Here is a 16,556-nt window from a genome sequence, read left to right as displayed (position 1 = left end):
GGTTTCTGCACGCTAGCACGACTGACAGCTGCTGCTGCTGCTGCTGGTAGACGCTTGCATGACTGATGACCGCAGCTGCTGGTAGACGCTTGCATGACTGATGACCGCAGCTGCTGGTAGATGCTTGCATGACTGATGACCGCAGCTGCTGGTAGACGCTTGCATGACTGATGACCGCAGCTGCTGGTAGATGCTTGTATGACTGATGACCGCAGCTGCCGGTAGATGCTTGCATGACTGATGACCGCAGCTGCTGGTAGACGCTTGCATGACTGATGACTGCAGCAGCTGGTAGACGCTTGCATGACTGATGACCGCAGCTGCTGGTAGACGCTTACATGACTGATGACTGCAGCAGCTGGTAGACGCTTGCATGACTGATGACCGCAGCTGCTGGTAGACGCTAGCATGACTGATGACCGCAGCTGCTGGTAGACGCTAGCATGACTGATGACTGCAGCAGCTGGTAGACGCTTGAATGTCCGTTGACGGCGCCAAGGTTCCTTAAAAAGCAGCTGACGGCGGTTGAAAGACGTTTTCCAGCAGACTAAACATGCCAAATTAATATCTCATCAACATTCAATCAATATTTTCAACATTGATTCATTCTCACGTCATCTTAATTTGCTCAGACTGGTGGTGGGGGTGTGAGGTATGGGGGGCGAGGGTGTTTAAGGTCCACCATACCTGTGTATCCGGCACTTGCATGGTACCCGACTGCTGCTGTCAACCACAGAAGCTCCTCTTGGCAGCCCAAAGAGAAACCAAGGGCCCCACATCCCCCTGAATGTTCACAGAAAGCTTTTCTCGATCACGAGAAAGCCTTATGATTGAGAAAAAGATGTAAAGATTTCGTAAATGTGACAAGACGATACCACACTTTTAAAACATGAGTTGTGGCACAGTGGTCTACGTTCGCGACACACTCGCGGATACCGGGTTCAAATGACTGGGCTGAACCGAAACGGTTGAGCATGTTGTATTTTCACCTGAATAGGTGTTAGGTGAAAATAGCTTCCCAGGGAGTTAGGCAACTATTGTGGGGTTGCCTAACTCCCTGGGAAGTTAGACAAGCGTAGTTAGACCTAGAGTTATTAGAGGAGGGAGGGGGGGGAGGGGGTCTTGATACAGGTCTTGGTACAGTCTTCACGTCTCTGACAATAGCAATTATTTGTATTAATTATCTAATTATATTTGCTACTTAATTGTCTGGCAAAAACGTAAGACAATTAGTTCCTTAAGAAAGTCGAATTCTATCATGTTTGAAATTAATTATAACCAGACATGATTGTGTTTATGCGAACCTGTGTGAAGTTGAGCTTCTGGGGCCAGATTCACGAAGCAGGTACGCAAGCACTTACGAACCTATACATCTTTCCTCAATCTTTGACGGCTTTGGTTACACTTATTAAACAGTTTACAAGCATGAAAACTTCCCAATCAACTGCTGTTATTGTTATAAACAGCCTCCTGGTGCTTCGGAGCTCATTAACTGTTTAATAATTGGAAACAAAGCCGCCAAAGATTGAGAAAAGATGTACAGGTTCGTAAGTGCTTGCGTAAGTGCTTTCGTGAATCTGGCCCCATCTATCTACTCGACAAGTCTGTACAAGTGGCTTTAACAATTTAAAATTAGAATCTACTTTTATAAATAATAATTCATATTTTAATATCTCAGAGCAGTGGTTACAAGATTTGGTGAGCGATTATGTAACAAGGAGAGTGAGAAAATGAGTAGAAGCTATGATGGGGGATTCGAACCCACACACTTCGTACTCCCAACCCACCATATCGTAGGATTCACCTTCGGAGGTTTCCACCATTTCAGGACGTCAAATTTTTGGGGAATTGTCAGACTTTAGCAAACATGCAGCAGTTGATGCCTTGGCAACCTGAGTTGTGGCTGAATGCACCGAGAGATCAGTAGGGAAAAATATTTTCCTTTTTTTTGTTAGCATTTGAAGCTACTCTGGCCAATAATATTTTCAACATGCTATATTAACCCCACAACCAATTTCCCCAAAATTGGTTCTCTCACTATTGTATGTAGTGATTTGTATTCAGGGACCTGTTTACTCTGAGAATTGAACTTCTCTATTCTAATGTATTATTGAACATTTTACATAATACAAGTGCCAATTAGTTAGCATACATTATGACTACAGATATGAAGGGAAAATCTATGTTTCCTCGCCGAAATGGTAACACAGTGGCCAATTTTTGGTGGTGAATAATCAGAGGAGAACAATTATCTTCGAAATATCTTTAACTCCTGCACTGTGCATACATTAAATGTTATATGAATGATTTGCACCTAATTTCAGGGTCATTTGGAATGTTGTTTTATCCTAGGCAACGTTCTTCTACGTCTATGATTTTCGGGGCAGATGCTATCAGCTTAGATTATTATTATTATTAACATCCTTATTGACAAAATTAGTTCAATTTTTGCCTAATCTGAGTAATTTAATTTGGTCGTATTAGAGTGAGGATAATGCTGGTATTCACTGTCACACAGGACAGAGGATCATACGTCAGACAACAGGTCTAGACTATTGGTCGATGCATATATATATATATATATATATATATATATATATATATATATATATATATATATATATATATATATATATATATATATATATATATATATTCCTGCCCGCCATCTGAGGAGCTGGAGGAACTCGACAACCTATGACAACCATCTTTGTAACCCATATGTAACTCCTTTTTTGTAACAAAGTTCAAATAAAGTAAATATATATGTGTACATACAAAAGAATGGGGGTGGTAGGAGAAGATAATATTAGTGTTCAGTGAGAGACCACAAGGTCTCCTCTGAATACTTTTTATTTTCTTCTCCGAGGCTATGGGTCCCCACATTGGCACCAGAGGTGGTACCCTCACAAAATAATATATATATATATATATATATATATATATATATATATATATATATATATATATATATATATATATATATATATATATATATATATAATATGCGAACAAGCTTGATTATTCCCCAAGCATATATGCAACTGAAAACTCCACCCCCAGAAGTGACTGGGTTCGAGTCACTTCTGGGGTCTACATGTTTCAATGTAAGAATATGTAGATGCGATTTTCTTTTGTGCACTGCCACACAAGGGCAGGGATGGGTTCATAAAAGAGTAGCTTAGAGAGCTGCACCTCTACCTTCGGGTGAGAGGCGAAATCCCCCCCACCCCACCCAAAAAAAAAAAAAAAAAAACAGTGGAATCCACCCAGTTGTCTTTCAATCGTTCATGTAGGTGAATATATAGCTCGTTTTGCTCTCATCTGGGAGTTGATTGCCCAAGTCCTCTGCTCCTCAGTCCAGCTATCTTGTGGAGGGATTTTTTCAAGAACACGAATTTTTTGTAGAAGGACTTGGTGTTGGAGAACAGCAATACAATGCGATAATCATTTGGGGTAACTCAAGTGATAGTGACTTCTTGCCCAACCTGTCCACTCCGTTAAACAAAATAGTTAAAAGAAGATAAAATCAAGCCTGTTATTAAGAGTCTAGATTAGTTTACATTAACCAGTTGGGCGTTCCAGTATTGAGGTATATGAACGGAAAGGAGAAGAAAAAGGGAACTTAGTAACTAGGGAGGAATGGAAAAATATTTGACGATAAATGGGGAATAGGGAAAAGGGAGAAAACTGTTGGTCAGAATAAGGTAAGAGTCGATCGTGAAGGCTTTAACCCCCCCCCCCTTTCCCCATTATCCCTTTCCCCCAACACCCTATTAGAGTTCAATCCTCACCCACCAAGTGAGTGTTAAATTCCCGACCGTTTAAGTGGTTGGACACCATTCCTTCTCCCCCGTCCCATCCCATATCCTTATCCCTTCCAAGTGCTATATATAGTCGTATTGACTTGGCGCTTTTCCCTGAAACTTCTCTTCCCCCACCCCCCATCAACGTTAACACCCCTCCGCCCTTCGCTAACAACTGAGCAATCACTCACAGGTACATAGTTAGTACTTGCAGCCCAGCGTGTCCAAAGACTTCACGTCAAAGACATATTTCCAGGAAGGAATTGGGTGGTTGTGTTCCAGATGAAACATTACGACAGAAAACACCATTTATTAGACGGATGGAACTTGGTCGTAGTTGTCATCTGTGCTTCTAATTAACCTGCCGGGAAGAATTGGGAAAAACTAGTAGACAAATGTAAATATTTCAGACGTACATGGTTTGTATGTGGGGGTAAGACTGGCACAGATATTTCTTCTCTCTGCATGTCTGTCTCGCTCTCTCTCCCTCCCTCTCACTCTATCGCTCTTTCTCTTGCTCACGCGCTCTCGCTGTCTTTCTCTTCCATGTTTCTCAATTCCATCTCTCTCCTCTCTTTCCCTTTCTCACTTTCTCTCTCATACTCACTCTCATCCTTCTCTCCTCAAGCACAGAGTGTCAAATTTCGATGGGATTTTGTTCTACAAAAAGAATAAGAACATATACGTCTTCCAGGGAAGAGCTGGGCCACCCAACAAGATACACGAAAATATTTGTTAGTTTCTGTCAGTGTTTTAATGGTACAGATGTGAAGCCAAATTCAAGTATGAAATTCTAAGGCATAATATACATATATATATATATATATATATATATATATATATATATATATATATATATATATATATATATATATATATATATATGTCGTACCTAGTAGCCAGAACGCACTTCTCAGCCTACTATGCAAGGCCCGATTTGCGAAATAAGCCAAATCCACAGAGAAATATGAAATGAGGTGAACGTTTCGGCTTGTTAAAGCCTTTGTCAACACCAGACTGACTAGAGGAGAAGGGAGAAGGGGGAGGATATATAGGCCGACACCTGACCAACCCATCCCTAGGGAAAGAATTAACCAAAACCAGGTATAGCTTAGCTTAGAATGGTCAAAGAGGATTAAGCGGTCAGAGAATAAGGATGAAAGATAAAGAAAAGCCTCATGAACACACAATATATGAATATAAAATTATAATGAGACATTGTAAGCCTCTCTATCAGTTTTTTCTTAAACTGTTGTGCAATATTATAACTTAAAAATGGATCAAGTTTGTACATTCCAGTACTAACATTAAGAAGATTTGGACACTGATTAGAGCAGACTCAATTAAATTCCGTTCCACGAAATCCCCACAATTGGTAATGCTTTTTGCCCCATTCCAGTTAATATTGTGATCGCATAAACTCGTATGTAGATACAATGCATTAGACGTTTGGGCAGTTCTAATACTATAAGCATGTTGTGACAACCGCAATTGTAAGGACTTTCCTGTTTGTCCAAGGTACACAGAATCACAATCATTGCAGGGAATCGAATACACACAGCCTGCTGTATCAGGGGAGTTTTTTATTAAATTGGATTTGATCGTACTATTAGTGAACACCAAATTTATATTATGTTTCTTAAAAATCAGAGACAATTTTTCAAGTCCACTCGCATAAGGTACCACCAATGAGTTAATAATTTCTGGTTTCGCCTTAGGGACGTGATTATAAAACGTACGCTTGGCTTGTTCAAACAAGAAATCCAAAAACCTCTTAGGATATTGTAAACTCTTCTCAATTTCATATATTTTAGCAATCTCTTCATCAGAAAACTCAAGGCTGCATACCCTCAAAGCTCGAAGAAACATTCCTGAAAATACTGCCTGTTTCACTTTACTATGATGATTCGAATAAAAACGAACATACGACCCCACGTTGGTAGGTTTCCTATACACATTAAATTTGAACTTTCTAGTGACTCTATGAATCATAATGTCCAAAAACGGAAGAGTACCATTCTCCTCAGTCTCACAAGTGAATTTTATTGAAGGTACCAAAGAATTGAGTTCATTAAGAAAAACTATCTGGTCTTTGTCGCACGGCCATAAGCACAAAATATAATCAACATACCTAAACCAAACTACATTAGCCGGGATTATCCTGGATAAGATTTTTGTTTCGAAGAATTCCATATACAAATTGCTTAAAACTGGGGAAAGAGGATTGCCCATCGCCATACCAAATGTTTGTTTGAAAAAAATTCCATTAAAACAAAAATAATTGTCTTTTATACACAATTTGATAAGTTCCAATACTTTATTGGTCTACAAGCTCAAATTATATTTAGGCAGTTCCTCACGTAGAAATTCTAACAGATCATCAACAGGAACTTTAGTGAATAAAGAGGTCACATCGAAACTTATTAGTTTAAAATCAAAATTTAAATTCAGTGTGGATAGCTTATTAACTAAGTCCACATTGTTTGTCAAGTGTGAGTTGGAAATAGTACCAACTATAGGAGACAAAACTTTGACTAACCACTTAGAGAGTTTATAAGCCACCGAACCAACTGAACTAATAATCGGCCTTGCCGGATTATATGGCTTATGAGTTTTTATAAGACCATACATTTAAGGAAGAGAGGGGGATCGACTTGTTAGCCTAGATATCAACTCTTTATCGCCTTTACACACAGTTTTAAGAGTTTTGTTAAGATGTGCAATCACAGAAACTTAATATAAATTTGGTATTCACTAATAGTACGATCAAATCCAATTTAATAAAAAACTCCCCTGATACAGCAGGTTGTGTGTATTCGATTCCCTGCAATGATTGTGATTCTGTGTACCTTGGACAAACAGGAAAGTCCTTACAATTGCGGTTGTCACAACATGCTTATAGTATTAGAACTGCCCAGACGTCTAATGCATTGTATCTACATACGAGTTTATGCGAAAACAATATTAACTGGAATGGGGCAAAAAGCATTACCAATTGTGGGGATTTCGTGGAACGGAATTTAATTGAGTCTGCTCTAATCAGTCAGTGTCCAAATCTTCTTAATGTTAGTACTGGAATGTACAAACTTGATCCATTTTTAAGTTATAATATTGCACAACAGTTTAAGAAAAAACTCTGATAGAGAGGCTTACAATGTCTCATTATAATTTTATATTCATATATTGTGTGTTCATGAGGCTTTTCTTTATCTTTCATCCTTATTCTCTGACCGCTTAATCCTCTTTGACCATTCTAAGATAAGCTATACCTGGTTTTGGATAATTCTTTCCCTAGGGATGGGTTGGTCAGGTGTCGGCCTATATATCCTCCCCCTTCTCCCTTCTCCTCTAGTCAGTCTGGTGTTGACAAAGGCTTTAACAAGCCGAAACGTTCACCTCATTTCATATTTCTCTGTGGATTTTCCGCATGCATATATATATATATATATATATATATATATATATATATATATATATATATATATATATATATATATATATATATATATATAATATATATATATGTAATATATATATATATATATATATATATATAATATATATATATGTAATATATATATATATATATATATATATATATATATATATATATATATATATATATATATATATATATATATATATATGTAATATATATATATATATATGATATTGTTGAATATTACCGACAGGGTAAGATTAATTATTCTAACAGGAATCTTCTCAATATTTCTTATGTTTCTCGTCACTGTTGAGGGAAGTTGAAAAATTTACTCTCCAAAGTTAATTTTCACAATTTATTATGGTCTGACGCCTAAATATATTAGGAATATATTCTCAACGCTAAAAAGAGATAAAATATCTCTTCAATTATAGGGCTATCTAATTTATATAGTCCTGGACTTATATTAATATTATCCTAATCGCTACTTTTCTATAAATGAAGATTCAGTACTTCGCTAACGCATTTAGAGCATGATTTAGTCAGGTCAATTGAATGATTACTATCTATTCATTGAATAAACAATACCTTGGACTCTTCACCTGTCCTCAAGCTATGTTTGTGTTCTTTTATTCTTTGTTCAAAATGTTCACATGTTTGGCCAACATAGAACTTGTTACAATTTTTGCATGATTTTATTTACAAACAACCATTGCAACTACTTGGGGGAATTTGTTATGTCTTTTTATATCAAGATTCCTAAATGCTATGTCGATATTAAATTGTTTCAGTAATTTAGGAATTTCATTGGTGTTATCGTGAAATGCCATTCTTTCTTTTCCAAATTTTGGTATTAGGAACAATTTTGCTAGTTTTATCAATAGGGTACTTTCGGTATTTTAAATTGAATCCTGTACTATATGTACACTAATTTCATCAAAATATTCAGGGTTATATATCCTTAGATCCTCCACATACACTGAAGAGAAATCAGCTACTTTTACTCTTTGACGATGAGATGAGTAAAAGTGAACACAAGACCCGACATTTGTTGCTTTTCAATGTACATAAAACAACACAATTTTCACATGTATAAATTAACTCTTCTTGGAATGGGTAAGAATTGGTTTGCTCAGAATCAATTGTAAACTTTCTTGAATGTTGCTAGATTATTTAATTATAATATAAATATTTCCAGATATCTTAGCATTTCTAAGCTCCAGATGCAATCTCAAGATAGCTTAGCATTTCTAAGCTCCCGATGCTATCTCCAGACAGCATCTATCTATAGCCTCAGATCTTTAGCAAAATACAACTTGGCGAAACCATGTTGTATTATGAGGCCAAACTATATTCTATAGGTTAGTTTCATAGAACTCCACATATAAATTGCTGAAAACAGGAGAAAGTGTTACCCATAACCATTCACATTTTTTTACACTAAAAACAAAATTAGTCAATAATGCACATTTATATACAATTAAAGTAGGTGCTTTGAGGGGCGAGACTCATTCCTTAACAATTCATCAAATCAAAATCCTAGTACATACCGTTAACAGTACTCTAAAATCCCGGTACAGTTAACGGTACAAGGACCTATATCTCCAGGTACAGGTAACGGTACAAGCTACTGGACACCCGGATACACAACGGCTGAAGCGCCTCCATGCTCGAGTGCTGAAAATATATACAAATGCCTCTCTGGTATTTGTAGGTCAGACAACAAACACCTTTCACAGTTACAGGCCAAAACAAAATTCCCTTTTTATCCCCCTAACTACAAGGCACACTTCAAATGCTTCGTTAGCCGAGGTACAGAACTTAAGACAAACATCTCCCAGCCACGGTACCAGCATCCCTCTCCCTACACCAATCCTTCAGAAGACTCGGGTACAAAACGCTGTATCAAACCTCTGGTACACTCCTCGGCACTCATTCCCTACCCCAGCCTCCGGCCCAATCCACACTACCAATCTCTCCTACCCCCTAAGCTCCGGTACAATCAACGGTACCTATGTCCGCCGGTGCACGCCACGGTACCAACCCATCCCTGAGGTACCTGACGCCTCACCTCCTTGCTGGAGTATTAGTATGCAGGTCCTCCCCGGCGAGGTTTATAGCAAGTGTTGCCCTCATCATTACTGTCATCCCCGGCTCCTGACACACCTTCGACGTCAGCGGCCCTCCCACGTCAAGCCCACCCTTGCGTCAGCTGGTGGGCGCTGACGCAAGAATAGCTAAAGCTATTCTCCCCCCTGCTGCCGCGGCCTCTGTACCTCCTGCTTTTGATGCTCCGTCTGCCGCGGCCTCTGTACCTCCTGCTTTTGATGCTCCGTTTGCCGCGGCCTCTGTACCTCCTGCTTTTGATGCTCCTACCGCGGCCTCTGTACCTCCTGCTTTTGATGCTCCTTCTGCCGCGGCCTCTGTACCTCCTGCTTTTGATGCTCCGTCTGCCGCAGCCTCTGTACCTCCTGCTTTTGATGCTCCTGCCGCAGCCTCTGCACCTCCTGCTTTTGATGCTCCGTCTGCCGCAGCCTTTGTACCTCCTGCTTTTGATGCTCCTGCCGCAGCCTCTGTACCTCCTGCTTTTGATGCTCCGTCTGCCGCGGCCTCTGTACCTCCTGCTTTTGATGCTCCGTCTGCCGCAGCCTCTGTACCTCCTGCTTTTGATGCTCCTGCCGCGGCCTCTGTACCTCCTGCTTTTGATGCTCCTGCCGCAGCCTCTGTGCCTCCTGCTTTTGATGCTCCTGCCGCGGCCTCTGTACCTCCTGCTTTTAATGCTCCTACCGCGGCCTCTGTACCTCCTGCTTTTGATGCTCCTTCTGCCACGGCCTCTGTACCTCCTGCTTTTGATGCTCCGTCTGCCGCAGCCTCTGTACCTCCTGCTTTTGATGCTCCTGCCGCGGCCTCTGTACCTCCTGCTTTTGATGCTCCTGCCGCGGCCTCTGTACCTCCTGCTTTTGATGCTCCTGCCGCGGCCTCTGTACCTCCTGCTTTTGATGCTCCTGCCGCGGCCTCTGTACCTCCTGCTTTTGATGCTCCTGCCGCGGCCTCTGCACCTCCTGCTTTTGATGCTCCGTCTGCCGCGGCCTCTGTACCTCCTGCTTTTGATGCTCCTGCCTCAGCCTCTGTTCCTCCTGCTTTTGATGCTCCTGCCGCGGCCTCTGTACCTCCTGCTTTTGATGCTCCTGCCGCAGCCTCTGTACCTCCTGCTTTTGATGTTCCTGCCGCGGCCTCTGTACCTCCTGCTTTTGATGCTCCTGCCTCAGCCTCTGTACCTCCTGCTTTTGATGCTCCTGCCGCGGCCTCTGTACCTCCTGCTTTTGATGCTCCTGCCGCGGCCTCTGTACCTCCTGCTTTTGATGCTCCAGTAACGGCTGTTGATTCTGCTGCTTTTTTAGTCCTGTGATTTACATTGCGATGTTGAGTCGTTGCTGTTGCTACTTCTGCTCCAGCTGCTGTGTATATATTTTATGCAGCCTCCTTTTCTTTTGCTGTTGGATCCAGTTTGTCCTGTTGCTAATATTATTCTTGAGTCTTCAGATATTTCTGCTGTTGACACTGCTACTTTCTGTTGTTCCCACTGCTACTTTCTGTTGTTCCCACTACTGTTTTCTGTTATTCCCACTGCTGTTTTCTGTTGTTCCCACTGCTGTTTCTGTTGTTCCCACTGCTGTTTTCTGTTGTTCCAACTGCTGCCCTCTGATGTTACAATTTATGCCTTTTGCTGTTCCAACTGCTGCCTTCTGTTGATCCAACTGCTGCCTTCTGTTGATCCAACTGCTGCCTTCTGTTGATCCAACTGCTGCCTTCTGTTGATCCGACTGCTGCCTTCTGTTGTTCCGACTGCTGCCTTCTGTTGTTCCGACTGCTGCCTTCTGTTGTTCCGACTGCTGCCTTCTGTTGTTCCGACTGCTGCCTTCTGTTGTTCCGACTGCTGCCTTCTGTTGTTCCGACTGCTGCCTTCTGTTGTTCCGACTGCTGCCTTCTGTTGTTCCGACTGTTGCCCTCTGCTGTTCCAACTATTGCCCTCTGCTATTCCAAGTTCTGGCCTCTGTTGTTTCTATTGCTGCTGTCTCTGTTAACTTTAATTCTGATACGGTACCTTGCAAGTGATGTTTGCTTAAATGCTGCATCACTGTTGCTGCTGTAATTGATGATGTTGATGTGTATTCTAAACGCTTCTGCTGTTGCTGTGTCATATAAGCTCCTGCTGATATCAACGATGAATTAAATATTATCTTTGTCATAAGAGTGAAAGGTCTAACATAATTTTTGTTGATTGATGATCTGATTGATGATACATCTGTGGGTATAAGGCTGTCTGTGATGATGGAAACCTGACTGGGGATCTTCCTCTCCTGGCCACATTCAGTATGTTTCACTCACAAGTTGCTGCTGCCAATCAGGACAGAAAATTCCTTAGAAGACATCTATTCTATGATAAGTCCACTATTGCTGAGCTGGATAAGTTTAAGTGCCTGCTTAACGAAGGTCTTAATAATTCTTAGATACCAAATGATACACTAATCTTCAGTGTAATTTCCATCAAAATAGTTTAATTTATTTGTTTACATCTGTCATATCAATGCTAGTTTGGCCGGGATTAGATAATATCACTCCTTAAAACGAGCAGAAGTAGTAGTATGCCTGGTTGGGACGATCATGTTAGGGCATTTCAGAATAGATCTATCTCCTGGTAAAAACCTCTTGAAATATACTGGGTGCTCCAGAGATGATTGGCTGCTTCCAGATCAGACGTAGCACTAGAGCTTGGTATCATGTAGTCATGAAGGGGATTAAGAAAGAGAAAGATATACTTGTGAAATCAGAGGTTCCTGATAACCTTTCAAGAAATTTTGTTATTGAATTTTGTGGAAAAATTAGATACATAAGAATTTCATGCAGAGGGCTATCAGATGTCATTGACGATTCCTCAGGGGCCCAATAATACATGTAATATATTCCATGACAAATATTCAACATTGCACAATGCATAAGCAATATATGGCCTATGTCTAGTTATAGGACAGATGAGGTAGAAACTGACCTAACTACAGCTGCATGTGAAACTTCTATGTACCCTGATGAGAATGTTAAACACCTGCTCACTGTATCCCCTGAAATGGTTGAGAATGCAGCAAGAGAGCTAAAAAAGAGAGAGAGTTATGATAGTCCCTATGACATTCTCTGACAACCTTAAATATGGAACGCCGAAACTGCATATCTATCTGTGTCTCTCTCACGCTTTCTCTCCATTGGTTTATCGCCATCTGTAATAAACACCTTTTCACTGGTTCCCATTCCAAAGAACCGTCGAGCTTCTATGTCCTCTTGTGATAACTAAAGAGCTATTACCTAAACACTATTCAACAAAGGTATTTCATTATATATTCATCGACTTTCTAGCTGACAAACTAGACACCTCTGACACAGATGGCACACAAAACTGGCTTCTCAGCTTCGCCCTGTACTTGTGTGTGTATTCTAAGACACACAGATGTTGATTCCATTTTTTTCACTGATGTTGTTAAAAAAAAATTTCACAGATGTTGATTAAATTTTTTTTCACTGATGTTGATGTTTCTCTGGGTGTGGTATTCTGCAAGTCATATTTATTATCTGTAGCTGCTATTGTTTAATCTGTTGTTAATGTATTTTTTCTCTAGCTCTTTCTGCAGTTGGTAATGTTGTTATGCTGTTGGTGGTCTTATGCTGACTCTCTTCCCGTTGGGGGTGCCTCTCTTCCCGTTGGGGGTGCTTACACTGTCTCTCTTCATGTTGGTGGTGTTTATGCTGCCTCTCTTCCTGTTGGTGGTGCTGGTGCTGCCTCTCTTCCTGTTGTTGGTGCTTGTGCTGCCTCTCTGTTGGCGGTGCGTATTGTAAATTCAGCAGGCGTGTTGTTAATTCAACAGCATACCTGATAAGACATATATAAATACCTGGCCCTGACAGGACATACTTTTCTGCTAAACAGGTCTCTAGAAAGTTTAGTGTGTTCAACGTTGTCAAAAGCTTTGGGAACCTCCAGAAACCGAGAGATTGCTCTTATGAGTCGTGGTACTGAATAGTTTGTCACCACGAAACTAAAAAAGGTACAGAGTAACCAGCTTTGTATGCAAATTGAGAGTTAGAGGCGTCTTGTTCGTGAGCTAGAATGTCAATGAGCAAATAATCAAATACTTTGTGTAATAGTGTTGACTAGACCACACACTAGAAGTTGAAGGGACGACGACGTTTCGGTCCGTCCTGGACCATTCTCAAGTCGATTGTGATGAGGAGGTAGAGACAGGCAATAAATAGGCAAGAGAGAGCTGAGGAGGAAAGTAAGGTGTAGGGAATAGTAGTAATAATGAGAACTGCAGAAGCCCTATTGGCCCATACGAGGCAGCTCCTATTATAACCACCGAATGAGAAGGAGATAGTAATAGGAATAAGAAGAGGATAGCAAGGGAGCTTAGGAGAAGACAAGCGTGTTTGTGTGGCAATATCTCTATAATTAAATGAGGATAGCACAGAAGCTCTGCAGTTCTTTGGAAGCGAACCGAATACCGAGGTGTTTATTTCAGAATGCTATGTACCACGATATCACACGATCAATGCAACGTTACATTAGAGAGAAGTTAAGGGGCCTGGTGAGCGAATACTGTATCACCAGGAGCCAGTCAACTGATACATTCATTACGAGACTTAAATGCTTCGCTATCTTTACTGAACAAACCAACAGGTCCGCGTTAGGATCTGACGCCTCCGAAGAATTGAAAGGATCTCCATTTGCTCCTGGTCACGGGTGGACGATTGATGACAATAGCTTTACCATTTTGTGGAAGGTGAGGTAATGGTAGCAGTGATCTTGGCATGGTAATGGCAGCCATGATCTACCCATGGTAGTGGCAGCCATGATCTACCCATGGTAGTGGCAGCCATGATCTACCCATGGTAGTGGCAGCCATGATCTACCCATGGTAGTGGCAGCCATGATCTACCCATGGTAGTGGCAGCCATGATCTACCCATGGTAGTGGCAGCCACGATCTACCCATGATAGTGGCAGCCACGATCTACCCATGGTAGTGGCAACCATGATATACCTTTGGTAATGGTTACCGTGATCTCGGCCACGGAAAGGTCTTAATGTTCCCAATGATGGAATATATAATGTATTATATAATATATAACGGAATATATATATGATTTCGACTACATAACGTATTTTTTTCTGTCAAATAGTCATGATTGTCCTTTTGGGCTGGGATGAAACTTTAGTCTCATGCTCTATCTGCTTTACTTAGAGATTGGCTCTATACTTAGGGCCCCCGAACCTCCCTCACTCAGAAATCAGTCTCATGACCCCTGGAGCAGAACCTCTTGGCAATCATTCTAAAGCATCCCCCCCCTCCCTCTCTTTGATATCATTCTGAAGCCCATTTTCTTTGTCATAAGTTTGAAGCTCCTTTTCTTTGTCGTCATTCTGAAACTCCTTTTTATGTCATCATTCTAAAGCCCCTTTTCTTTGCCATCATTCTGAAGCTCCTTTTCTTTGCCATCATTCTAAACCCATTTTTCTTTGCCTTCATTCTGAAGCTCCTTTTTATGTCATCATTCTAAAGCCCCTTTTCTTTGTCATCATTCTAAAGCCCCTTTTCTTTGTCATCATTCTAAAGTTCCTTTTCTTTGCCATCATTTTGAAGCCTAATTTTTTTTACCCTTCCTCTGGATGTCTTTTTGGCGCTTACTCTATGGCCTAACCTCACCCTATGGTCCAACCTATTAGTGGAACCAACACAAGAACCATTCCTCTTGGTTCTCATTCTGGAACCCAGTCTCTCCAAGCTCACTCTGAATTTTAACTTTGGAATCAGTACTCTGGGCTCTTGCTCTGGAACCAGTACTCTTGGCTCTTGCTCTGGAACTAGTACTCTTAGCTCTTGCTCTGGAACCAGCACTCTTGGCTCTTGCTCTGGAACTAGTACTCTTAGCTCTTGCTCTGGAACCAGCACTCTTGGCTCTTGCTCTGGAACCAGCACTCTTGACTCTTGTTCTGGAACCAGTACTCTTGGCTCTTGCTCTGGAACCAGTACTCTTGGCTCTTGTTCTGGAACCAGTACTCTTGGCTCTTGCTCTGGAACCAGTACTCTTGGCTCTTGCTCTGGAACCAGTACTCTTGGCTCTTGCTCTGGAACCAGCACTCTTGACTCTTGTTCTGGAACCAGTACTCTTGGCTCTTGCTCTGGAACCAGCACTCTTGGCTCTTGTTCTGGAACCAGTACTTTTGGCTCTTGCTCTGCAACCAGTACTCATGGCTCTTGCTCTGGAACTAGTACTCTTGGCTCTTGTTCTGGAACCAGTATTCTTGGATCTTGCTCTGGAACCAGCATTCTTGGCTCTTGCTCTGGAACCAGCACTCTTGACTCTTGTTCTGGAACCAGTATTCTTGGATCTTGCTCTGGAACCAGCACTCTAGGCTCTTGTTCTGGAACCAGCACTCCTGGCTCTTGCTCTGGAACCAGTACTCCTGGCTCTTGCTCTGGAACCACCACTCTTGACTCTTGTTCTGAAACCAGTACTCTTGGCTCTTGCTCTGGAACCAGTCCTCATTGCTCCTCACCTGGAACCAGTACTCTTAGATCTTCATTTGGATCCCGTACAACTTGGCCGTCTCTCAGGAAGCCCTCTCCTCTTCAACCTATCTGGGTTGCCTTAGTTTCCTTTGGTACTCTTTGATTCTTTGATTGAAACAAGGTGATTCCCAATCACCTTGTTTCACATCTGACTGACCAAGTTAATATTTCTACCCTTCGTTCCCCTCTCTGACATTCTTTGACCTTAGTTGACCCTCTTTTTGGCTCATTGACCACCCTTAAGGTACTTCCTTCCACCCACCAGTTACCTTTCCCTTTGACCTGCCTTAACTTGACACTTTTCCCTTCCCTCTTGACCTTCCCTTTTGACCTCCTGACCTTCCCTTCGTCCGCCACTACCTTTCCTCCAGCCCAGCGTGAACCCGCAGCACAGCAGCTGGTCTTGTGTGATTACACGTTCATTATGGTGTTTGTTTCTCGACTCATCACGTAAGAACTCGACGTTCTAGTGCGTTTCGTTCTTTTTCTCTGCGTTCACAATGGCATGGGGTCGTGAGAGGAAGTAGTCGTCCACGAGGGTCGTGTGGTATGCTAAGAGCACAGGTTCATAAAGGCAGCTTACGACACTAGGAACGCTTGCTCGTAACGTTGCTTCGTTTGCTCACAAACGAGCAAACGAGCCCAGTTTGGTAGGCTCACAAGCGTCTGCATGCGTTTACTCGCAGAG

General features: G+C 41.6%; 1 protein-coding gene across 1 annotated transcript; it reads left to right on the top strand.

Moving 5' to 3' along the window:
- Window positions 1–443: 443 nt before the first annotated feature.
- On the top strand, window positions 444–15,711 carry LOC123748786 (calphotin-like). Its single transcript, XM_045730931.2, has 4 exons — window positions 444–466; window positions 9,427–10,653; window positions 13,226–13,308; window positions 15,110–15,711. The coding sequence occupies exons 1-4, from the start codon at window positions 444–446 to the stop codon at window positions 15,709–15,711; spliced, it is 1,935 nt and encodes a 644-aa protein (XP_045586887.2).
- The last annotated feature ends 845 nt before the right edge of the window (window positions 15,712–16,556 follow it).

Source organism: Procambarus clarkii, chromosome 8 (assembly GCF_040958095.1).
Source record: "Procambarus clarkii isolate CNS0578487 chromosome 8, FALCON_Pclarkii_2.0, whole genome shotgun sequence".
Classification (NCBI taxonomy): domain Eukaryota; kingdom Metazoa; phylum Arthropoda; class Malacostraca; order Decapoda; family Cambaridae; genus Procambarus; species Procambarus clarkii.
This window is presented reverse-complemented; position numbering and strand designations above follow the sequence as displayed.